Here is a 27,799-nt window from a genome sequence, read left to right on the forward strand (position 1 = left end):
TCATTTTAACTTTACCTAACCTATTTTGACGCGTACATCATATTCGAATCCATGAAATATACGAAATGGGACGTTCGTATCTGCCACATTTTACCGAGCTAGACAAAACATCATAGAGCATTCATATCATAATCCAGTTGCATTAGCTTATGCGCATATATAAGCGTCATATCAATATGTTTCTTTATTTTTTTGTCTTTCTTGTACCCACTTTACCCAGGTAGACAAATCATCATAGAGCTTTCATATCATAATCAAGTTGCTTTAGCTTATGCACATAAACAAACGTCATATAAGTATTTTAATTTACCTTTTGTCTTTCTTGTGCCATAAAATGATCATTATTGATATTCTTAAATTAGTTCAATGATATTTCAAGTCTACATTACATTTTTACAAAATACATTTTAATTTACAGAATGCTTGAATGATTGGATTTCATTTTCTAATCACTGTTATTTGTTTGTGTATACGAAGATGTCTTGGGAAAATGCAAAGGTAATTAATAATAATATACAATTATGGCCCGCTGTGGAGGTACATATCTAAAATGATGTACCCCAGTAAGGGTCATAAAAAATGAAAACATAAGCAACACGACGGGTGCCACATGTGGAGCAGGATCTGCTTACCCTTCCGGAGCTTAAAGGTTGTTCCTAAAATTCGTGTTTTGTGCATAGAAACATAATTGGTTGTTTTAATACAAAAGTGTCGATACGCTGCTCAGTACACATAGGATACAGTGCTTTGGTATTCGCCGTTCAAAATCGAAAGGATCATGGTTAATGTCAAAGATATTGACCCGAAAATAACGTCACATCATTGACTAAATTTCTATTGTTTATACGTTATTATACAAAAACACGTTTTGATAAACGCTTTTGAAAAATATTGCCCATAATAAATTTGGTAACGTAGCTTTTTAATTGCGCAAATCTGACGTTATGTGTCAGTTGTTTTGATTTATATATGCTCTCTGTATTGGCCTGTAACACTTGTGGTCATTAGTGAAATTGATAATAATAATTCTAGAAATACTACTTCGATATGTTTGGTTGAACTGCTGTTCAGTCTTGTATTTTGTATCCGTAATTTGACAAAGATTTTGTCTATTTCTCTTCGACTTATAGGTATCTCCTGTCACTTTTATATTAAATAGTAAACAAGTTTTTTATTCAAAAGTTTTAAATAATCCGATTTCTTATAACGTAATTTCATAGCACTTTTGTGTCCGACATTGTATATTTGTGTTTGTAATATACACTTCTCATTCATGATGAGAACAAGTTATCAGTAAATGCAACAAAAGTAGATCAGCAACACATACAAGAGAGATGTATCTGTAATATTAACTGAACTTTTAAATAGTGTTCTATTGTAAGGGTGCATTGAGCTAATTGAGGATAAAAAAAAGATTTTTCTCAAACTGCTATATATCCAATGAAAGTGTTGTTCAATTTATTTTTGAAATTTTTATATTTTTGTCGAAGGATAAAGGTAAATTTTATGTCTATTTTTTCCTAAATGTCACGAGCAAAATTAATGTTAGCAAAAGTGACTGCTACCACTTTAAGTGTTGAACAAAAGCGGCAGTAGTATATCTCAGTTCTATAGCCATACTTTGATTAAGCCAAAAAAAAAAAACGGGTTACAAACTGAAACACATCAACTATTAGAGGAACATTATGGAATACATATTCACTGAACTGGAACTTAAGTAAACTTCTACACAAATAGAAACTGATTAATTGAGACGGGTCTAGATCACTCATCTGCTGATATGGCACCTGCTGATTTTGCACCATTAACCTGCCAATTTTACCCCTACGTAGAACAATTAAAGTTGCTTCCCTTTGTACACTAACGGGTTGTAAATTAAAAATTAATGCCATGTTACTTTATTAATTAAGTTAAATAACAGCTAGCATTGGTTATGTAAGATTGCAGGAAAGTATGATTTAAATGGTTTGTAAAATTTGAATTTACTTTTAAAAGTTTTGTCTTTTTTATAGTACATAAAATATTGATTTGGGAAACAATAAATTGTAAGATTTGTATTAATCTTGCAACGATAAAAAAAACCAACAAGTGAAATGAAATTATTTAAACTAAAAGGAGGAAATAGGTTATTTCTTTCTTAAAATTTTATTGTTTATTAAAAGAAGTTTGCCACACAACTAATATAATTGTATCCATGATTTTATAATGAATGCAAAACGATGATTTGAGTAATTTACAAGATGCAAAAAGGGGGAGGATAGTCATTTTAAAATTTGACTTCGTTCACAGTGAACATGATTGTCATGATAAATGTAGGTTATCCTTACACTTTCAATGTAATCATGGTGTAAATGTATTTTATAATTTGTACATACAATCATTATGTATTTTATTCACATATATTTTTATAGAGGAACCTTGATATCACTAGTGTTAATTTGCTTTATCTTCTTTTCTTGTGTTCCAAGATTTGCTTTTTTAATTAGTAATGACTCATTTCTTCAATTATTCAACATAAACTGACTCTCAGTTTCGCTGTGGTGTTGTCCTAATACGGGTGGAGACAGGACGTTACGAGAGTCTTCCAATAGATCAAAGAACTTAAAAATTGTTTTGTTTGTGACGATATAATTGAAACGGAGGAGTATGTATTGACTGTATGTCTGTTGTACGATGATCTTAGAGACGAACTGTATAAGATTTTAAACTTTTAACGAAAACGAACATTTTAGTCTATTGCCGAATTCCTTGAAACTTTCATTTATTTAAACGAGTGAAAATATTAATGTGATACAAAAATGTGTCAAAACCTGTAAACTTATTTTAGATCGTAGAAGACGAGTTTTTATACCTATAATTGATGTAAATATGTTTTAATATTTAACTTTTGTTTTATAATAGCTTTTTGGAAATTTGTAAATACTATAGTTCCTTTTTAATCCGTCTCTCATAATTCCTTTTAGAATGGCATTAATAATTTTAAGGTTTCCTTTTATAATGTGAATTGTGTATACTGTATTATTGATGGTGAGATTATTATTGTATTATTGTATTGTACAACACTAGCAGAAGAAGTATATTTAATTTACACTGATACAGTAATATTAAATTAATTGAATGTGGTTTGTTTTACGTTCAGCATCAAATATTTCATGCATGCTCATAATGATATCAAATCAATAATCATGAATACAACCGGAAGGTCTTTAATCGAAATCAATGTCGACAAAGGACTAGGGGCTATAAGGGCCATTTTTAGCCCCACCCCCAAATTTCATTTAACTTGTTATGTTGTAAGTCTATACCATAGACCTTTTGAAAATAATTGAATTTTGGGTCTAGCTCGTTTATTATGTTGCCTAGCAACCACTATAATGGCGGAGTTTAACTCATCAAATATGATTATTATACAGCTTTAATATATCTATATTTGAAATTGAACCTGTTTAGCATGTAGTGAACTTTACACGTGTAAACTATTTAAATATTACATAATTAATTGTGAAATTACACTGGAAAATGAGGGTATATTGGATAGAGAAATTGAAATTCAGCCTTGACACAGCCCACCTCCATATCCGGCAAGGAGAACTTCTTCCAAGGGCTATTAACGTACAGAGAGCCTGGCACTCTATCTCATCACGAGACAAAGGATGCAAAATCTCCTTTCTGACTAGACGTGGCTGCGTATTTCTTCATCCAAAGAACGCCCAACATTCTCAGGGACTTTACTGTCGGTTCAAAGACAAAAGTGATCATATTTCTGCAGTTCCTGAGTCACTTTTGGGGTTTAACACAAATATAATATTAAAAGGGGTCTTACGGGACTTTGCTTTTATATCAGAATAAATTCAAATACAAATACAAATACTTTACTGTAACAAACACAATTACAATAATTGGCAATGGCCCATACATATTTCAGTAAATTATAACAACATAATTCAATATGTTATAGTTTTAAAAGAAGCCAAATACACATTTCTATATACCAGATATTTATGTAGATAAGAACTTGTCACTTTCAGGACTTTTAAAGAATTACTATTAATGCAGCTTTTACGATATTAAGCTGATTTTCACAACAACATGTAGGAAGTATATTTAATATAATAGTTTTAAAGTTTATTCTGTAGTCGAATTACTTTTTTTTCACATTTCAGTAAAAAGTTATTTTTATCTTCTACCTCACCCGATTTACATACATTACAAACTCGTACATCGGCGCATGGGTAAAACTAAATGTCGCCCTTTTCAATAGCAAGATTGTGTGCACTTAATCTTATTTTACACAGAGATGACATTTCTAATTTATTACTTAGAACAACAACATAAGACCAACGCTGACTTGAATTATGAAATTGTTGATAAAGTTTTAGTTTGGCTGAATCGTGCATTTTTGATGATTGATCATGTGTGCACTGATCAATAAATCGTTGTTTAAAATACTTGTTAAACATTGTTTAATATAGACAACTTCCCCCCAGCTAGGTTTGAAAATCCTAGATTGTTTAAAATAGAATGCATTTATTTGTGCACGGGTTCTTTTTTTTTCAGTTGCCAGAAAATTTTGGATACAAGTGTGTTTTCAGACCTAAACATATGTTAAAAAAACTTAATAAATAAAATGAGATTTTTTACCACAACGGTAGCGTGCAAAGTTCGGCTCTACAATAAAACAGCATTAATTGCTTCGCAATGAACACCTAGAATTTCTTTTATGATTTCATATGGATTTTTTCCAAAATGGAATTGTCTCCCGAATTATCAAAAACACCACAAATCTCACTACAATACAGCAATATCGGATTTACTAATAAATCAAATAAATCTTTCTAAAAGTTTACAAGGATTATCCAATCATGTTGTTTTCTTAATCTTAAAACATGCTTTCCTAGCTTTTTCCATTGGTAAGGATTCCGCTAAATTTAAGTTGCCATTACACTTTAACATTATTCCCAAGTAACAATTTTAAATTGGGATAAAAGATGACACCATGATGAAGATGTGGTTAAATATTTTCTGCACAAGACATGATAAATATTTTGTAAAATTATTCTAAATTCTTTCGGTATTTTTTGTGAAAGATGAACCACGAGACGGCGTGCACAAAGTTGACGGCAACTGTAAAATGCGCTTTTTAATAGCTTAAAGCATAAAATATTTATATGTATTTTTAATATTTTTTTAAGAAGATTTTTTTTCATTATAAAATGATGAATGCATGCCATAAGAATCCTCATTACTAGTAAGGTAGATTAATATTTAATCTATAAAGCAAGAAACGGACATATAGAAAACGGCAAAAAATCGGTGTAACTTGTAACATTAACTTAGCAAAAAATAGAGTTTTATACAAATTAAACATTTTATCCCACATTTTCGTATAATAGAATTGTATAGATTCAGACTCTGACATTATATGAAATTTACCGCAAAAAAAATCAAAAATGACCATAGTAGATGTGCTTGGAATGATCTTCGTTATGTGTAAGAAGTAGTAATTTGGAAGGACTAATAATCAAAATGGAAGAATCGGTAAGAAACAATATGTAATTGCTATCTTTTTATTTTCAAAATAACTTGGTATTCGTAATGTGAAAAACCAGAGGTATAATATTAAAATCTGCAACATATGAATGATTTGATAGTCCAGACTGAACACCTGGGGCCGTGTCAATGAAAGTATCCTAGGATATGTCCTAAGATAGGTCTTAGGACATTATTTATGATGGTCTTAGGACGTGTCTGAGACATGTCTTAGGATGTAAAACAAAGCTGTCCTAGGACTGTCCTAACTACGATGGTCCTAGGACCTTCCTAACGCATTTATTTAATTGAAAATATATGTAAAGATTTGTATGACATAGATTGAATTGTATTTTATATGTAAAGACAATATATAGAAAACAATTAACGCAAAATAAAAGTTTAAGTTTTTACGGAATACTAATAAATACGTTATTAAATATGATAAAAGATATAAATGAATTTAATACGAAAACAGAAGTAAATGGTCACAAAACTTTGTGATATTCGTGCTGCAATTTTAGTACATAAACTAGTTTTGTCCTTAGGTCCACTCGACTACATTACATGTATCGAATCAGGATTAGGTATTTTAAAAGAGAAGTAAACGTTTTCCCATATTTGAATTATTCAAAATATATTGCTTATGAGGATAGTATTGTTTAAGCTTCAAAAAAGGCAGCACGAAATAATTTAATATAATACAATTAAATCTTTAACAAACATTAAACAATATTTTTTTATTATTAATTTTATCTAATGATAATTTAATATTGTATAAGTATTTTTAGTATTGAGTTTATGCCATATTTGTTGTTTTTATTACATTTTAGGACATCTTAACTTTTAGGACTATCCTAAGACACCTTATTGTATATCCTAACTTTAGGACCAAGTTTAGGACATATCTTAGTTTAAGAGACTTTCGTTAACCCGACTTAGGACTAAGACGTGTCCTAAGACCATCCTAAGACATGTCTTAGTCCTAGGACAGCTTCGTTGACACGGCCCCTGAATTTTTTAAATGTCCAGCTATGATGTTACAATCTAAAGAAATGGCGTTTTAACTCTGTTATCTGAAAAATATCCACGACATCGTCGCTAATTATTTCCATTATATTGCTCGTAGCAAATATTTATTTATATTTTCAAAATGTGCATTTGCTGCACATTTTGTTCGAAAAAAACGAAATATGCTGAACGTAAATGTTAAGAATTATGTGATAAACTAAGTGTCCAGTGTTTTTGTTACGCTTACGTTTTCTGAGGGAAAATACCGACGTCATAAACGCCGTCTATATATATAAAGTGTCTCTTTTGGCTCTTTCTTTACTTCTAACCTCATCGGCTGAAATGACTTCTTCCTATAAACAATTCTGAAAGTTTCTCTATTGATCCTTTCTTTATTTATAATATCATCTGCTGATATGACCCCTTCATATAGACACCATAGAAAGTGTCCCTGTCGACCCTTTCTTTACTTATAAAATCATCTTTTCATATGGCACCTTCGTGAAGACTCCAAAGACAGTGTCTCTATTGACCCTTTCTTTACTTATAACATCACCTGCTGATATGACCCCTTCCTATAGACATCTTAGAAAGTGTCTCTATTTGACCTTTCTGTACTTATAACATCACCTGCTGATATGACACCTTCTCATAGACATCTTATTCAGTGTCTCTATTAAACTTTTCTTTACTTAAAACATCCCCGGCTGATAAAACCCTTTTCTATAGACACCATAGAAAGTGTTTCTTTTGATCCTTTCTTTACTTATAACATCACCTGCTGATATGACACCTTCGTATAGACACCATAGAAAATGTCTCTATTAATCCTTTCTTTACTTACAACATCACCTGCTGATATGACACCTTCCTATAGACACCATAGAAAGTGTCTCAATTATTCCTTTCTTTACTTATAACATCACCTGCTGATATGACCCCTTTCTATAAATATCATAGAAAGTGTCTCAATTATTCCTTTCTTTACTTATAACATCACCTGCTGATATGACCCCTTTCTATAAATATCATAGAAAGTGTCTCTATTGATGCCTTCTTTACTTATAACATCATCTGCTGATATGACCCCTTCCTATAAACATCATAGAAAGTGTCTCTATTGATGCCTTCTTTACTTATAACATCACCTGCTGATATGACCCCTTCCTATAGACATTATAAAAAGTGTCTCTATTGATCCTTTGTTAACTTATGACATCACCTGCTGATATGACCCCTCGATATAGACACCATAGAAAGTGTCTCTATTGATCCTTTCTTTACTTATAAAATCACCTGATGATATGACACTTTCGTATAGACACCATAGAAAGTGTCTCTATTGATCCTTTCTTTACTTATAACATCACCTGCTGATGTGACCCCTTCCTAAAGAAACCATAGAAAGTGTCTTTATTGATCCTTTCTTTACTTATAAAATCACCTGCTGATATGACACTTTCGTATAGACACCATAGAAAGTGTCTCTATTGACCCTTTCTTTACTTATAACATCATCTGCTGATATGACCCCTTCCTATAGACACCATAGAAAGTGTCTCTATTGATCCTTTCTTTACCTATTATATCACCTGCTGATATGACCCCTTCCTATAGACAGCATAGAAAGTGTCTCTATTGATCCTTTCTTAACTTATAACATCACCTGCTGATATGACCCCTTCCTAAAGACACCATAGAAAGTGTCCCTTTTGATCCTTTCTTTACTTATAACATCACCTGCTGATATGACCCCTTCCTATAGACACCATAGAAAGTGTCTCAATTGATCCTTTCTTTACTTATAACATCACCTGCTGATATGACCCCTTCCTATAGACACCATAGAAAGTGTCCCAATTGATCCTTTCTTTACTTATAACATCACCTGCTGATATGACCCCTTCCTATAGACACCATAGAAAGTGTCTCTATTGATCCTTTCTTTGCTTATAACATCACCTGCTGATATGACCCCTTCTTATAGACATCTTAGAAAGTGTCTCTTTTGGCCCTTTCTGTACTTATAACATCACCTGCTGGTAAGTCACCTTCTTAAAGACATCTTAGACAGTGTCTCTACTGAACTTTTCTTCACTTAAAACATCACCTGCTGATATGACCCCTTTCTATAGACATCATAGAAAGTGTCTCTATTGAACCTTTCTTTACTTGTAACATCACCTGCTAATATGACCCCTTCCTATAGACATTATAGACTGTCTCTTTTGATCCTTTGTTTACTTATGACATCACCTGCTGATATGACCCCCTTGATATAGACACCATAGAAAGTGTCTCTATTGATCCTTTTCTTACTTATAAAATCACCTGCTGATATGACACCTTCGTATAGACACCATAGAAAGTGTCTCTATTGATCCTTTCTTTACTTATAACATCACCTGCTGATATGACCCCTTCCTATAGACATCATAGAAAGTGTCTCTATTGATCATTTCTTTACTTATAACATCACCTGCTGATATGACCCCTTCCTATAGACATCATAGAAAGTGTCTCTATTGAACCTTTCTTTACTTGTAACATCACCTGCTAATATGACCTCTTCCTATAGACATTATAGACAGTGTCTCTATTGATCCTTTGTTTACTTATGACATCACCTGCTGATATGACCCCTCGATATAGACACCATAGATAGTGTCTCTATTGATCCTTTTCTTACTTATAAAATCACCTGCTGATATGACACCTTCGTATAGACACCATAGAAAGTGTCTCTATTGATCCTTTCTTTACTTATAACATCACCTGCTGATATGACACTTTCCTATAGACATCATAGAAAGTGTCTACATTGATCCTTTCTTTACTTATAACATCACCTGCTGATATGACCCTTTCCTATAGACATCATAGAAAGTGTCTACATTGATCCTTTCTTTACTTATAACATCACCTGCTGATATGACCCCTTCCTATAGACATCATAGAAAATGTCTCTATTGATTCTTTCTTTACTTATAACATCACCTGCTGATATGACACCTTCCTAAAGACACCATAGAAAGTGTCTCTATTGATCTTTTCTTTACTTATAACATCAATGGTGATATGACCCCTCGATTTAGACAGCATAGAAAGTGTCTCTATTGATCCTTTCTTTACTTATAACATCACCTGCTGATATGACCCCTTCCTTTAGACACCATAGAAAGTGTCTCTATTGATCCTAAAAGTTTCCTTACTTATAACATTATCTGCTGATATGACCCCTTCCTATAGACACCATAGAAACTGTCCCTGTTGACCCTTTCTTTACTTATAACATCACTTGCTGATATGACACCTTCCTATAGACATCATAGAAAGTGTCCCTGTTGATCCTTTCTTTACTTATAACATCATCTGCTGATATGACCCCTTCCTATAAACATCATAGAAAGTGTCTCTATTGATGCCTTCTTTACTTATAACATCACCTGCTGATATGACCCCTTCCTATAGACATTATAAAAAGTGTCTCTATTGATCCTTTGTTAACTTATGACATCACCTGCTGATATGACCCCTCGATATAGACACCATAGAAAGTGTCTCTATTGATCCTTTTCTTACTTATAAAATCACCTGCTGATATGACACCTTCGTATAGACACCATAGAAAGTGTCTCTATTGATCCTTTCTTTACTTATAACATCACTTGCTGATATGACCCTTTCCTATAGACATCATAGAAAGTGTCTACATTGATCCTTTCTTTACTTATAACATCACCTGCTGATATGAACCTTTCCTATAGACATCATAGAAAGTGTCTACATTGATACTTTCTTAACTTATAACATCACCTGCTGTTATGACCCCTTCCTATAGACATCATAGAAAATGTCTCTATTGATTCTTTCTTTACTTATAACATCACCTGCTGATATGACACCTTCCTAAAGACACCATAGAAAGTGTCTCTATTGATCTTTTCTTTACTTATAACATCAATGGTGATATGACCCCTCGATTTAGACAGCATAGAAAGTGTCTCTATTGATCCTTTCTTTACTTATAACATCACCTGCTGATATGACCCCTTCCTTTAGACACCATAGAAAGTGTCTCTATTGATCCTTAAAGTTTCCTTACTTATAACATTATCTGCTGATATGACCCCTTCCTATAGACACCATAGAAAGTGTCCCTGTTGACCCTTTCTTTACTTATAACATCACTTGCTGATATGACACCTTCCTATAGACATCATAGAAAGTGTCCCTGTTGATCCTTTCTTTACTTATAACATCATCTGCTGATATGACCCCTTCCTATAAACATCATAGAAAGTGTCTCTATTGATGCCTTCTTTACTTATAACATCACCTGCTGATATGACCCCTTCCTATAGACAGTATAAAAAGTGTCTCTATTGATCCTTTGTTAACTTATGACATCACCTGCTGATTTGCCCCTCGATATAGACACCATAGAAATTGTCTCTATTGATCCTTTCTTTACTTATAAAATCACCTGCTGATATGACACCTTCGTATAGACACCATAGAAAGTGTCTCTATTGATCCTTTCTTTACTTATAACATCACCTGCTGATGTGACCCCTTCCTAAAGAAACCATAGAAAGTGTCTTTATTGATCCTTTCTTTACTTATAAAATCACCTGCTGATATGACACTTTCGTATAGACACCATAGAAAGTGCCTCTATTGACCCTTTCTTTACTTATAACATCATCTGCTGATATGACCCCTTCCTATAGACACCATAGAAAGTGTCTCTATTTATCCTTTCTTTACCTATTATATCACCTGCTGATATGACCCCTTCCTATAGACAGCATAGAAAGTGTCTCTATTGATCCTTTCTTAACTTATAACATCACCTGCTGATATGACCCCTTCCTAAAGACACCATAGAAAGTGTCCCTTTTGATCCTTTCTTTACTTATAACATCACCTGCTGATATGACCCCTTCCTATAGACACCATAGAAAGTGTCTCAATTGATCCTTTCTTTACTTATAACATCACCTGCTGATATGACCCCTTCCTATAGACACCATAGAAAGTGTCTCTTTTGATTCTTTCTTTAGTTATAACATCACCTGCTGATATGATTCCTCGATATAAGTAAAGAAAAGGTCAACAGGGACACTTTCTATGGTGTCTATAGGAAGGGGTCATATCAGCAGGTGATGTTATAAGTAAAGAAAGGATCAATTGAGACACTTTCTCTGGTGTCTATAGGAAGGGGTCATATCAGCAGGTGATGTTATAAGTAAAGAAAGGATCAATTGAGACACTTTCTATGGTGTCTATAGGAAGGGGTCATATCAGCAGGTGATGTTATAAGTAAAGAAAGAATCAAAAGAGACACTTTCTATGGTGTCTATAGGAAGGGGTCATATCAGCAGGTGATGTTATAAGTAAAGATAGGATCAATTGAGACACTTTCTATGGTGTCTATAGGAAGGGGTCATATCAGCAGGTGATGTTATAAGTAAAGAAAGGATCAATTGAGACACTTTCTATGGTGTCTATAGGAAGGGGTCATATTAGAAGGTGATGTTATAAGTAGAGAAAGATCAATAAAGACACTTTCTATAGTGTCTATAGGAAGGGGTCACATCAGCAGGTGATGTTATAAATAAAGAAGGCATCAATAGAGACACTTTCTATGATGTTTATAGGAAGGATCATATCAGCAGGTGATGTTATAAGTAAAGAAAGGATCAAAAGGGACACTTTCTATGGTGTCTTTAGGAAGGGGTCATATCAGCAGGTGATGTTATAAGTTAAGAAAGGATCAATAGAGACAATTTCTATGCTGTCTATAGGAAGGGGTCATATCAGCAGGTGATATAATAGGTAAAGAAAGGATCAATAGAGACACTTTCTATGGTGTCTATAGGAAGGGGTCATATCAGCAGATGATGTTATAAGTAAAGAAAGGATCAATAGAGACACTTTCTATTGTGTCTATAGGAAGGTGTCATATCAGCAGGTAATGTTATAAGTAAAAAAAAGATCAATAGAGACACTTTCTATGGTGTCTATAGGAAGGTGTTATATCAGCAGGTAATGTTATAAGTAAACAAAAGATCAATAGAGACACTTTCTATGGTGTCTATAGGAAGGGGTCATATCAGCAGGTGATGTTTAAAGTAAAGAAGGCATCAATAGATTCACTTTCTATGGTGTCTATAGGAAGGGTTCATATCAGCAGGTGATGTTATAAGTAAACAAAAGATCAATAGGGACACTTTCTATGATGTTTATAGGAAGGGTCATATCAGCAGGTGATGTTATAAGTAAACAAAAGATCAATAGAGACACTTTCTATGGTGTCTTTAGGAAGGAGTCATATCAGCAAGTGATGTTATAAGTAAAGAAAGGATCAATAGGGACACTTTCTAAGATGTCTATATCGAGGGTTTTATCAGCAGGTGATGTTATAAGTAAAGAAAGGATCAATAGAGACATTTTCTATGGTGTCTATAGGAAGGGGTCATATCAGTAGGTGATATTATAAGTAAGGAAAGGATAGACTCTATCCAGTTATTGGAGAAAAAAATTAAATTGATATTCATCTCAAATGATGTACAGTATACTCATATCTTTCACAATATTGAAATATACAGCAATTTCCCCCCAATTTATTTAAATAACTATACATGTATATGTTGCTTTGGAGAGGAACCAAGAATATATTAACAAAATTTCAAATGCAGAATTTTTCAGGAGGACATTTGTCATAAATTCGGTAAAAGGACAACAAGCATTCCTAAATTTGGGTTTAAAAGCGGGTTAAACACACGTCATTACCATATAACTTTGTAGGTTTAACTGCACGAGAACTCGTTTAAAGTTTAAATATATAAAATTATAAATCTATGTAGACTTTTCATTTCTGTGTCATTTGGTCTCTTGTGGACAGTTTTCTTATCAGCAATCATATCGCTTATTCTATATATCTGTTGCACTATCACGTAGCTTCTTTGATAACAGATAAAAATCTACAAAATCTAAATCAGACCCTAATTATATGCAATGGAAAGTATGATTATTTTGTATTCGGTTGCATACATGGTGCTTATCATAGTGGTCAGAGATGAGCACCTGTTACAGTTGTCAGCTAATGAAGACATTATTAATTACTTCAATGACATCTTTATTACATCTGTGTCTTGATATGTATAATATTGGACATTAAATTGCATTTTATTTGCATTTGATTGCTTTATTATTGAGAAACTTAACAGATGATTAACCCTCAGTGAAGTTAACGTTGTTACGCTTATTCGCCAATAGTTTCCCCTTTAATGAAATAACTGTTTATAAAACGTCTATATCCAATCCATACATCAAGGTGAAAAATTAAATAATAGTCCATGCGCGTATTATTTTGATATGATGTTAGTATAATAATAATGAAGTATGACCGTTTATTCATACAAAACGTTTTTGTAAAGAAATAGAAAAATCCAAAATAGTTGAGACACCAACTGATAATCTATTCAGTATATTTTTTTTTAAGTTGATGTCTCAACCAGACATGTCAAACGATATTTGAGATGTTTGTCAAAGAATGACAAAAATAAAATGAATAGATAATATTAAATTCTATGCTATATGCAGCACTTTCCCATTTAAAAAAAAAGACATATTCACCCTCGTAAACATAAAAGATTCAGTTTTTATATTTCTATAGCTGGGTAAAATGGCGTTCCGGCTAAATGTAAATCAAGAAGGACTTTCTCGCTCCTTATCTTTTATTTTAGCAGTCCGGCAAGATAGAAAAACAAACTCCAAACTAAATGCAATATAACATGCAAACAATAACAATATATATAAGCACAAGCAATTAAAGGATTAAGAAGATTAATATATATATTTATTTCTCAACAAACCAAATTACAACGGTATAGAGATACACACACAATAATTACATAGTGTATATGTACAGACATACAAAAAATATACGAAAGCAAGAGGAGGTACATATAATATATTACGATATACATATCAAACTAAATGATATCAAGTACATGCATTACCCAGGAGAGCCTATATGAATATTTACAAGTCTTATATATTTGCACAAGTTATTAAGATCAGAAAGAATTTTACTATTCACCAGTTCATTAAATGTCAGGTTGATTTCTATATTTTTTTCTCAAAAACTGTTTACGATCATCATTGAATACAGAACACATAAAAATATAATGAAATTCATCTCCGATGTCGCCAGAATTACAAAGTAAGCATTTTCTATTTTCTCTTGCAACATTTTGCCATCTTTAGTCTCAATAGGAAATCTATGACTTAATTTTAATAATGCCTACCCATGTTATAACAACAATAAAGAATAGCTTGCATCAATTATTTCGATTCTGAATAGGAAAATTAAGGTAATTTCTATGTCCGATAAGTATAAGTGTAAAAGCGTTCGTGTAGGCTCTTCGATGAACTTCCCTTTTTTGTTTGTAAAGAAGCAAACGGCCTTACTGTGATTTTTCAGAGGGAGGAGTTTGAACAGCCAGCATGATTGTAGTATCTAGGCAGTCAAGTATGTCATTTTCGGAATGCAACTCATTATAAATGAATAAGTAAAATCATGTGCACCATTTAAGAGTTTGAAAGTGTTTTTTAAAAAGTTAAGGAAATATATTAAGTGCATGATAATTTGATAAAATTCATTATTCTGAAGAGATCAATATACGCATGTGCAAACAAATTTTATTGGATTTAGAGCATGGGTTTGTTCACAAAGCGAAAGAAGCACGTCAAATTAGAATATAGTATGAAGTTATATTACTAATGCCTGTTTATCGAAGCAGTCTTATGACAATGATATGTCCGAAGGCCATCGTAGAACACATCAAACGTGTCGCAACCAGGAGAGCCTATATGAATATTTACAAGTCTTATATATTTGCACAAGTTATTAAGATCAGAAAGAATTTTACTATTCACCAGTTCATTAAATGTCAGGTTGATTTCTATATTTTTTTCTCAAAAACTGTTTACGATCATCATTGAATACAGAACACATAAAAATATAATGAAATTCATCTCCGATGTCGCCAGAATTACAAAGTAAGCATTTTCTATTTTCTCTTGCAACATTTTGCCATCTTTAGTCTCAATAGGAAATCTATGACTTCCTGTTCTCAATCTACATAATGTAATAATATTTCTATCATCTAAATTTTTAAAATAATATTCAAATTCACAGTTTTCTTTATACTTACGGTAGTTTATAGCTTTTGGAGATTCTTGCACGTTAGTGTGCCATTTCTGTTTAAATTGATCAACAAGATTTTGTTTAACAATAGTGTATAGCCATGTATCGTTTACAAAATATTGGGTATCCCACACAAATGATAAACCAGATTCATCAAGAATGGATTTAACATGTTTCAACCAAGTAATATCATTTTTATATTTATACAATGAGTACTTGTATAGTATTGCAGGAAGTTTTTCTTCTTTTCCAGACAACAATTTAGTCCAGTAGATAATTATACGGAGTTTTATATCAATTTCCAAAGGATATCTGCCCAATTCTCCGTATATCATGAAATTAGGTGTAGAATTTTTAACCTTAAGCAAAAGTTTGCAGAATTTCATATGAACCCTTTCTATAACCGAATTATTAGCAAAACCCCAGACTTCACTCCCATAAATTAAAAAAGGTTTAACAATCTTATCAAATAATTCAATTTGACATTCAACTGAAAGATTGTGCAATCTGCCTTTTTTTATAACGTCGTACATAGCACACATTGCTTTATTTGCTTGTGCTATTTTAGCCTTTAAAAAACTTCCTGTTCTACTGAATAAGACACCTAGATAAGTAAACTCATTAACAATTTCTAGTACAATATCTTCATAATTAAACTTAATATTATTATGTAGTCTACAACAACATTATCGGAATTATCATGATGACTTTCTGAAATCTCAAAAAAATCTGAATCAGTACTGGTTCTACTGTTAAAATCACCGGTGAGCAGGATATATTTATAATTCAGAGAAACGTTTAGAAATTCCTGCTCAAGCTCGTTAATAACATCTTGAGTTTTGTATATAGAGTTTTCGGGCGGAATATAAATACAGCCTTCCTAAGTACCAAAAATTTCTGAAGATATTTTTAACCAAAGCACCAATTTACTTTCTGTTTCAATAAGATGTACTTGTTTTTCATGTTTTTCTTTATAACCAAAAGCTATGCCACCAGATTTTACTTTTGACTTAGTTTTTCTATTTTGCATAATAAATTTATAACCCGGTATATCTTTCATATCAAAGTCATCTGTTTTTGACTCAGATAAACAAATAAAATCATGCTTATGAATAAGTTCAACAAATTCCGGATATTGCATCCTATTTTTTAAACCACAACAGTTTAATGATAACACATTACATATTACTTCGTTTACTTTGTTTTTTTGTTCATTTTTTATTGTCTCTCCGTGGGGATCCTAGTAACCTTAATAGATGCCAAATTAGAAATAACCGTAGATTAAAAGAGTAATAAGTGTCCGACACGTATTTGTAAATTATAGTCCAAACTGTCACAGAAAATAAATAATAAACTAAATAGAGTAAATGCATTTAAGACCTTCGTCCAAGATTATGACACATAATCCGTGTAAAACGCTAGCTTAGCCTAAATTTACGACAATATCTAGACTAATAAAATAAATGCAAAACCTAAACATACATTAACAACAATTGAATTAATAAAATGTTGTTTAAAAAAATATTTCACACGCCTGCACAGTCCAAATAGTCCGGTCATGCATGTATTTCTACGGAAACTTGCGATTTGTGTTAATGTTTTGGTGAATAAAAAAAACGCTAAAAAATAATTTTGACACAATGAAAGTATCATAACAAAGTACGCAAATCTACAGATATGATATAAATTATATTAAACAAACGATCAATAGAAATAGAACACTTTTACTGAATGAAAACATGGATAATAACTGCAAATTTGAGATTGTTCACATTTTTTGAATTAACTGATTTAGCAGTTGTAAAATTTAAGAACTTTCTGTATAATACACTGATTATAGCATAAAATTGAGAAATGATTGATGCAGGCTATACTTTATTGTAGTTTCTTTTTGCCCGAGCGATAGTGAGGGCTAAAATAACACGAATATATGTTGTTTATTCTTTAGTTTTCTATGTTGTGTCAAGTGTACTATTGTTTGTCTGTTTGTCTTTTTCAGTTTTAGCCATGGCGTTGTCAGTTTATTTTCGATTTATGAGTTTGACTGTCCCTTTGGTATCTTTCGTCCCTCTTTTTTTTTTTAATAATGCCTACCCATGTTATAACAACAATAAAGAATAGCTTGCATCAATTATTTCGATTCTGAATAGGAAAATTAAGGTAATTTCTATGTCCGATAAGTATAAGTGTAAAAGCGTTCGTGTAGGCTCTTCGATGAACCTCCCTTTTTTGTTTGTAAAGAAGCAAACGGCCTTACTGTGATTTTTCAGAGGGAGGAGTTTGAACAGCCAGCATGATTGTAGTATCTAGGCAGTCAAGTATGTCATTTTCGGAATGCAACTCATTACGGTCATAATAAATGAATTAGTAAAATCATGTGCACCATTTAAGAGTTTGAAAGTGTTTTTTAAAAAGTTAAGGAAATATATTAAGTGCATGATAATTTGATAAAATTCATTATTCTGAAGAGATCAATATACGCATGTGCAAACAAATTTTATTGGATTTAGAGCATGGGTTTGTTCACAAAGCGAAAGAAGCACGTCAAATTAGAATATAGTATGAAGTTATATTACTAATGCCTGTTTATCGAAGCAGTCTTATGACAATGATATGTCCGAAGGCCATCGTAGAACACATCAAACGTGTCGCAACCTAGAATATATCACAGGAATTTTCCGGAGTGAGGACGCAAAAGGGACCAAAATTTAAATTACCAGGAATTATAACACTTAATTATCCCGTTTTTACGCAAAAAAGTTATGTCCAACGTTTCATTTTGTGTGCAAAAGATCAGAGTTCCGTTTTTTCCTATGGTATTTTTTCTCTGATCATTGTAAAACTTCACAAGAATATTGCTATTGTTATAGATATTCGCGTATTAAAGCAAAATCAATATCACTGAAACCGTTATCCGAAAAATATAATTTTTGTAAACGGTCTGAAAAATGTCCAAGCATAACAAGGTTATACATAACAAGGTCGATACCTCTGCTGGTGGACTATCAGTCCCCGAGGGTATCATCAGCTCAGTAGTTAGTACTTCGGTACTGAGACGATTTAACAAACTTTACTAAAATTGTCCGTTTATAAATTTTGAAATTATTAAGAAACTAAGGTTTCAACTCCCTCATGCAAAGTTGGCTTTAGATGAATTTGGCTGTTTATTTTTGGTATTTTTGACATAGCTCTTCAAGACAACGGTTTCGGTACTTATACATCTTCGGATTTCCAATGTTTGGCTTTGAGCGTTTCTGATGAAGGTAAATCCAGAAAAGCGCTTCGGACGCAAGAAATAATTAAGCGTGTTGTTTTCAATTATTTTATTCAAGTTCGAGTTTGCTCATTTATACTGTTATATTGAAAAAGCTTAGAGGAAACATATTAATTATATTTTGAAAAAATCACATATCTATACCTGAAAGCGAGGTTGAAAACCAGATATATTTTTTTTGGAGACAAGTTCGAGAAATAAATGACAGGGAATTCAACCTCATCGTAATAAGTATCATATTGTAGTGATACAAATCAGTATACTCTGGTTTGTTGTTATATATTAAATTAATATTTGTATATCATAGTTATTATCATGTATATAAAATTGTCATCCATTTGTATATCCTTCTATTCTACTATACTAATCATAGTGCAGTGCAAGTGCATGGTGGACACTCTTCTGTAATAATTCGATTTTCTAATAGATTGGATTTGAGTAGGCATTCATATTTTCCCGCAAAACGTTCAATGTCACATGCAGAGTTATCGGTCTTTGAGAGAGAGCAAGGACCAATAACTCTGCATGGGAGATTGTTAACACACGTTTTCTTTGCGTGTGCATAGATATAAAAAAGATTTGTTACTTGTATATATATTTCTAACGACACCACATTTTCATATTCTTAATTTATGTTCTAAAAAAGTATTTTTTGGAGTATCCATTAAAAAAATGAAATTATAACAAGCCATAGGGAATGTTATTTTGCACTTGATAATGTCCGCGTATTTTTCATGGATCGGTTACAATCCCAACACGAAAGTTACGTTATGGAAATCTAGGCGACATCAATACACTGGAATGCCATCACGGTTATCCGAAGTAAAAATTATAACAACACGTTATAAATGTATTTGCCTCCAAACACATTTTATTAACTCACTGCCGGGGCACTTCGGGCCCAACGTGAGCTTATTTCAATACTTTTCATCCGTCGTCGTAAACTATTAAAAAATCATCTCCTCTGAAACTACTGGGCCAAATACTTTCAAACTTTAACTAAAATGTTCCTTAGGATCTTGTTTATTAAGTTTATCCGAAGTTTTGATCCATCGACAAACATGGCCGCAATGGCTAAAAATAGAACATAAGGTGAAATGCAGTTTTTGGCTTATATCTCAAAGGCTTTAGAGCAAATATGACAAGGTTTAAATTGTTAAATTGGTCAAGATCTATCAGCCCATAAATTTTCAGACGAATCGAACAACCCATTAATGAAATTTTGCTGTTCTTTGTTGTTTTCTTGACTATTATTATAGATATATATTAACTGTAAACAGCAAAAATGTTCAGCAAAGTAATATCTACAAAAAAATTATGTGACCAATATTTTGAAATGACCCCTTAAGGACTTATTGTCCTTTAAAGACAAGTTTACAAAATTTGTTCATCAGGTTTGCTAACATTTAAAAATCTTCTGCTCTGAAACTATTGTGTCTAATACTTCTTAACTTATAAAAATATAAAAAAGAAGACGTGGTATGATTGCCAATGAATGAGACAACTGTTCACAAGAGACAAAAAAAAACACAGAAATTAACAACTATGGGTCACCGTACGGCCTTCAACAATGAGCAAAGCCCATACCGCATAGTCATCTATAAAAGTCCCCAATATGACAATGTAAAACAATTTAAACGAGAAAACTAACGGCCTTATTTATATAAAAAAATGAAAGAAAAACAAACATGTAACACATAAACAAACGACAACCACTGAAATACCTGAGGCTCCTGACTAGGGACAGACACATACATAAATCATGAATGTGGCGGGGTTAAACATGTTAGCGGGATCCTAACCCTCTCCTAACCTGGGACAGTGGTATAACAGTACAACATAAGAACGAACTATACAAATAAGTTGAAAAAGGCTTAAGTCATCAGATGGGAAAAAATATAAGTGGACGTGGAAAGAATGTTACTTTAGTAATTTAGTTTATGAACTGTGTCTGAATATTTAGATCCATCAACAAACATAGCCACCAGGGCTAAAAATAGAACATACGGGTCTAATGCAGTTTTTGGCTTATATCTCAGAAACTAAAGCATCTAGAACAAATCTGACATGGGGTAAATATGTTTTGTACGTCAAGATTTATCAGCCCTGAAATTTTCAGACAAACCGAACGCTCATTGTTGGGTTGCTGCCACTTAATTAGTTATTTTAAGGAAATTTTGCAGTTTTGGGTTATTATCGTGAATATTATTGAAAATAAGAAAAACTGTAAACAGCAAAAAAGTTCAGCAAAATAAGATCTACAAAAAAGTTTGACCACTTATTGTACTTATTGTACTTTAAGGACAGTTTGTCACAAGTTGTATATGTTTTTTAAAACTTCTCAAATGAATCTAGTATAAATTTTGTATTTTATTTCCTTGTACGTCAAGAAACATACACACTTTGGCTAAAATGGAACATATGGGTACATTATTAATTTGCTTTTGAAGAAAATATGACAGATGCAATGAACATTTAAATGGCATTTTTAAGCCACTCATTAATATATATTGAAAAGCAAAAATATTCATTAATGAAAGATTTAAGCCAAAAAATAACATGAGCGATTCAGGCTCTAGAGAGCTTCTTGTTTATTTAATGTGTAAGAACTGAACAAGTTGAAAAGATATACGACCAAAGGTATAGGTGCTTGAGGACATGCAGGATCCTATCTTGAGCCGCATAGTCCCTTCCTCTTTTTTTTTTTTATGAATCCCCGATTTCTACTTGAGACCATTAACGTTCGTCGATCATGCGATTCACTATAGTCTGTTCGACTTTTCTTATTAAAACAAATTTTGGATATGTTTGATAAACGTCAATAACCTGAGACATATAATATGTCTCTGATTAGACAATACTATTAATCCAACAACACAAACAAATCTATATACGGCCTAAAAAGATTGAAATTCGCCTCGATTCTAGTTAGTTTGTCGAGTAATTCATTTTGGGGGAAAGATATTTTGTTATCATATCAGTGTTTCTTTTTTTTAATGCTTCTAATTATGATTAGTGAAGTGGTGTATCTTGTGTTTTTTCTGAATTGGTGATTTTTCTTGCTTAATGAAAAGAAAACGTAAAAAAATCCCGATGGGAAAAAAAAGTATTGACAACCAATAAAAAAACATTGGAACGATACATAGAAACTAGGATACACTTTATTTTTATGTAAAAAATGACCGAACCCCACAATTTATAGAGTCTTTCTCGTCCGATTACAATCCTGACGAACATTGTTGGTATTAACGTCAGAAAAGCATTATCATATATGCTCTACTAGACTTTGAAAATAATAAATACAAATTCAAAGTTGATGTGATGTGATAAAACTGGCGGAAAATCTGAAGCCTGCATGGATATACGATTCGAACAACGCTCTTTTAAAGTTAGCTGTAGTCAAGTCCTACGGTTTCTCAAAATTAAATTGTCCACAGAGCTTTGAATGTAACGCGCTTAATTCTTCTCTGAAAATTCAATCTTTTAGTCGTGGATTATTTTTGTATAATAGAGAGAATTAGAAATATCGTCACTCATTCAGCAAGCTGTTTTACTATAATTGAAAACACATAAGAAGCAAAAGATATCTCAGGGGTATTCAAACTAACAAGTCAAAAATAAACTGACAACACCATGGAGAAAAGGAAAAAATGACCAACAAACAAAAGTACACAAAACACACACATATAAAACTTAAGACTGATCAACACGAACCCCACAAAAAACTGAATTTGTTCCGTATTTAGAGTGCATTTCTTTCTAACAAAAACGATAAAAACGGTTCAGCGAGCACACGTTTATATCCTTTGTTTCTAACATTCGTTTGCAAAGTTTGCATAAACTTTGACAAACTATAAATTCGCGAAAAATGCGTCTATAGTTTCACTGTTGACCAGCGGATGATGGTAACTGTAGTTTTTGTCTGAATAGAACTTATCACCTAGTTAGTAAAATTGTTTAAGATACCGTGAAAAAAAACCTTACAAGTGTTATTTTTAAGCGGTCTTGATTTTTTTCCGATTGTCTTCTTATTAGAATAGTTGTGGATATCCAAGTGTGTATTTGTTGAACAATCTAGCTTTAGAAGCAGTTATTTCATTGTGCTTTAAATTCAAATAGAAAAAAATGCTCCTGCTCTATCTATATGTTCATTATATTTTCTCTTCTTCCCCCTTCCCCCATATTATTATCTATTCATTTTTGTCTATTCTGTCTTCTATTTCCATTATTTTCTGTTATATCAACACCCCATCCAGACCTTCATGCATGTGTATGACAGGCACCATTGTTTGTCTAATTAGAACGAGGTTTACATTTTTGTCTTTAAGTTGTTGTTTACATATATTATTCTCTATTGTTATCCTATTGTTTTTTATTCCCTTTTTGTGTCCATTCTGTTGTCTTTGTCTATTATTCTCTAATATATATAAACATCCCATTCAGAAATTCATTCATATATATTTGACGGGGCAGGCATCTTTTTTGTAGAGTTATATGAAAAATATTAAGAACGAAAATTAAATCTTATTCTTTTAGCTTATAGTTTACATATTATTTAAATCTAAAGGAGATACTACAAAGCCAATTACAAAATACTTACATTTTCAAAGAATTTATTCAAATAAATCCCGACAAAACAATTTAAATTATCTTAAAATGAGAAGAAAATACTAAGTAGTTGTAAATTAGATCTGTTTGTGAAAATACACATTTGTGGATATATGTTATTAAGTTTTAAAATGGTTGTGGAAGAACACAATGCTTTTTTTGGCAAATAGTTAAATTATATCAATAATAGTTTTTTCTCTGAAAACTTAAGACACTGTGCAAAGGGAGGCAAATCAAATTTTCCCAAAAAGGTGCCGTATTGCCAGCTGATGGTGCTATATCAGCAGGTGCTTAATCAGCAGGTGAGTGATCTAGACCTTACTGGATTAATTAATAACAACTGTTAAATTCATGACTTGGAACATGACATCTTATGAATAAAATGGTAAATAAAATTGTTACATCCATTAGTACTAAATTATTATATAATATTTGTTCACTAGAAAAATAACTAAAACAAGACCTATGTTAAATTGATATGAGTAGCCAACTGGATAATGAATATAGAATACAAGACAACCAACCGAGCGTTGTTTTTGTGGAAAGGGATATGTTTTTTACTTTATTTAAACAGTGACTATCAATATTAAAATCGGTCGCCAATTTTAATGGAAGTAACATATCTAAGTGTTATCGTTATGAAAAAAAAAAAGATTACTTAGATCATGTCTAATCGCTACAGATCTTACTGGTGTAATGTGATTCCAGATTAGCTATGACAGAGAAATGTCTTTTTATAGGTTCAATGTCAGACAGGAGAGGGGCACTTGGTGAAAATTGAAAATAGTGAGGAGAGCACATGGATTAAGTCCATAATTAAAGGTATACTTTGTAATTATCATACAATGAACCAAAACTGACATATTGCTGTCTCGTTGACATATCCGTGCATTTCTTTTTATTCATATAAACAACACTTATGTCGGAACCCATCCAAAGTTATAGAAATAACCTCAGATCTAATATCAAGATTACTACTAGATGTATGTGTAAGGTAAAGTAACAAAAATACTGAACTCCGAGGAAAATTCTAAACGGAAAGTTCCTGATCAATTGACAAAATAAATGTATGCTACCAATTGCGAGTATCTATGGTCTTCAGGAACCGAGGATAGACCGTCGGAATGACATGATAAATGGCTGACCCGTGCTCGCAAAAGACATCCTTTTAGATTTCGAAAAAAATAAGCTTATGCCGCTACAAGACAGCACTCACACCCACAATGTGTAAAGGGATTAATAAAAGTTGCAATAACTTGTTTCCCAATCCACTTCAAATAAATATGTTTCAATTAATGTATGTTAAGTATTCAGTTAGAGAAACATGTCATTGAGGCTTTATTCAAACTACACTATAACCTTCCTCATCCCTCACTCTAACCCAAATAATTATCTCCAGGTCAACATACAGACTTTTTTCATCTTTCAAGTCTTTAAGACGTTAGCCGAAGTGATTACAATCTTTGTAGTTAGCACTCCGGTGTTGACATGAATATCAATTATTATATGGTCATTTTTATAAATTTTCTGTTTACAAAACTTTGAATTCTTCGAAAAACTAAGGATTTTCTTACCCCAGGAGTAGATTACCTTAGCCGTATTTGGCACAACTTTTTGGAATTTTTGGTCCTCAATGCTCCTCAACTTTGTATTTGTTTTGACTTTTTAACTATTTTGATCTGAGCGTCACTGATGAGTCTAATGTAGACGAAACGCGCGTCTGTCGTATAAAAATTTATAATCCTGGTACTTTTGATAACTATTTACACCACTGGGTCGATGCCACTGCTGGTGGACGTTTCGTCCCCGAGGGTATCACCAACCCAGTAGTTAGCACTCCGGTGTTGACATGAATATCAATTATATGGTCATTTTTATAAATTTTCTGTTTACAAAACTTTGAATTCTTCGAAAAACTAAGGATTTTCTTACCCCAGGAGTAGATTACCTTAGCCGTATTTGGCACAACTTTTTGGAATTTTTGGTCCTCAATGCTCCTCAACTTTGTATTTGTTTTGACTTTTTAACTATTTTGATCTGAGCGTCACTGATGAGTCTAATGTAGACGAAACGCGCGTCTGGCGTATAAAAATTTATAATCCTGGTACTTTTGATAACTATTTACACCACTGGGTCGATGCCACTGCTGGTGGACGTTTCGTCCCCGAGGGTATCACCAACCCAGTAGTTAGCACTCCGGTGTTGACATGAATATCAATTATATGGTCATTTTTATAAATTTTCTGTTTACAAAACTTTGAATTCTTCGAAAAACTAAGGATTTTCTTACCCCAGGAGTAGATTACCTTAGCCGAATTTGGGACAACTTTTTGGAATTTTTGGTCCTCAATGCTCCTCAACTTTGTATTTGTTTTGACTTTTTAACTATTTGATCTGAGCGTCACTGATGAGTCTAATGTAGACGAAACGCGCGTCTGGCGTATAAAAATTTATAATCCTGGTACTTTTGATAACTATTTGTACTATTATGGTAATCGATGAGCAGGATATCCTGAACTCTAAATGAAGAATACATCTATTTGAAAGAACGTTTATAAAAACACAAATAGCTGAAGAGCTATATATAAAAAAGAACGTAGCAAAACAGCCAAATCCATCACATGGATGCTTAAGGTATTAACTAGTTTTCCCTTTTAGCTCACATTTCCCAATGGGTCATGTGAGCTTTCTCATCTTTTTGCAACCCCTGTCCATCGTCGTCCGTCGTCGTATGTCGTCGTTTGTCATCGTCTGTTGTTGTCCCTCGTATGTCGTTAACCTTTACAAAAATATTCTTCTCTAAACTACTGAGACGAATATAACTAGATTTGGGCACAATCATCATTAGGTATCTAGTTTTAGAAAAATGTCCGATAACACCGCCCCCAAAAAAATTATCTAAAATGACTATAAATAGAACATTAAACGCATTTTGTTGCTTATATTTCTGAATCTTCAACGGTTAAAAACGTTCATCAGGTTCAGGTCTATATATTTTCTTTGATTCTTTGAAATTTGCAGACAAATAAGACAGCCTGCTACCCGAATTGGCAAATTCTGCAGTTTGTGGTTCTTATCTAAAATACTATTATACATGGAGATAAACTGTAAACAGCAACAATGTTCACATGGTTCAGCATATTACGAATTACAAATAAGATAGTTAGACCAAAGCTGTTAATTGATCCCTTACGGAGATAACTCTGCCATTTCACCATCATAGTTAACACTGCTTAACATAGAACATAAGGGTTTACTATATAAGTATATGAGAAAATTGTAAAACAAATCCCAGTTTTTAATGGTTAGGACTTGAAAAGTACTTCAAATAATGATAAGGGGTCTTCGGTAACTATTGTAAATAGTTATAAGAAGATGTGTTATGGGTGTCATTGAAACAATTCTCCATCAAAGTCATACTTTGTAAAAATTAATTATTATAGGTCAAAGTACGGTCTTCAACACGGAGCATTGGCTCACACTTAACAGAACTCTATTGCGGATCCCAAAACACTCTGACGGGAAAACCAACGGCTTAATTTATATGAAAATAAGAAACACATGAACAAATGACAAGCACTGAGCATCAAGTTTCTGACTACAATTAATTTAATTTCGAGACTAAATTAAACAAAACTTTGTCTCAAACTGGATTAGGGTATATAATGCTAATAATTATGATAATTCAATCATAATTTACAGGATTTCCAAAACCACTGTACATACAGATGTGCTACACGGGCTCTTGAGAGATTCTAGTATTAGATATAGGAAGGGGAAGCATGTTTTTCTTTTTTTCTGAAATAGCTTTTTTTCTAAATTTAAAAAAATGGTCGAATTTTGTATTGTTGATTGACAAAATACCCTCTTCCATAAAAAAGATAATGGTTTGTGCTTTGCTAAATGATAGAACTTTCCCATTCAGTTTTTATGATATTCTTTGCTTGTAAGATGTGAGACAATTTAGTACATGCTTTTAATGTAACGGCATGTGTCCACTGTCTGAAATCAATGTTGACCTCTTAATCGCCTAAATACTGTATGTATTGCAAATAAATTAGGCAAACGTATGCTAAATATTTCTCATAAAATGAAATTGATATTATGTTGTTATATATAGAATTGCTTAAAAATGAATAAATAGAGACGTGGATATT

General features: G+C 32.3%; 1 protein-coding gene across 1 annotated transcript in view; it reads left to right on the top strand.

Annotated features, from left to right (window-relative positions):
• Positions 1–27,799, top strand: part of LOC134705383 (perlucin-like protein) — a 58,071-nt gene that overhangs the window by 27,904 nt on the left and 2,368 nt on the right. Inside the window, exons 2-3 of the mRNA XM_063564124.1 lie at positions 419–498; positions 24,383–24,464. Of these exons, the coding sequence (XP_063420194.1) occupies positions 478–498; positions 24,383–24,464 (103 nt within the window). The 5' untranslated portion in view covers positions 419–477. The remainder of the gene's footprint in view (positions 1–418; positions 499–24,382; positions 24,465–27,799) is intronic.

The sequence above is a fragment of the Mytilus trossulus genome, chromosome 2 (genome assembly GCF_036588685.1).
Source record: "Mytilus trossulus isolate FHL-02 chromosome 2, PNRI_Mtr1.1.1.hap1, whole genome shotgun sequence".
NCBI lineage: Eukaryota > Metazoa > Mollusca > Bivalvia > Mytilida > Mytilidae > Mytilus > Mytilus trossulus.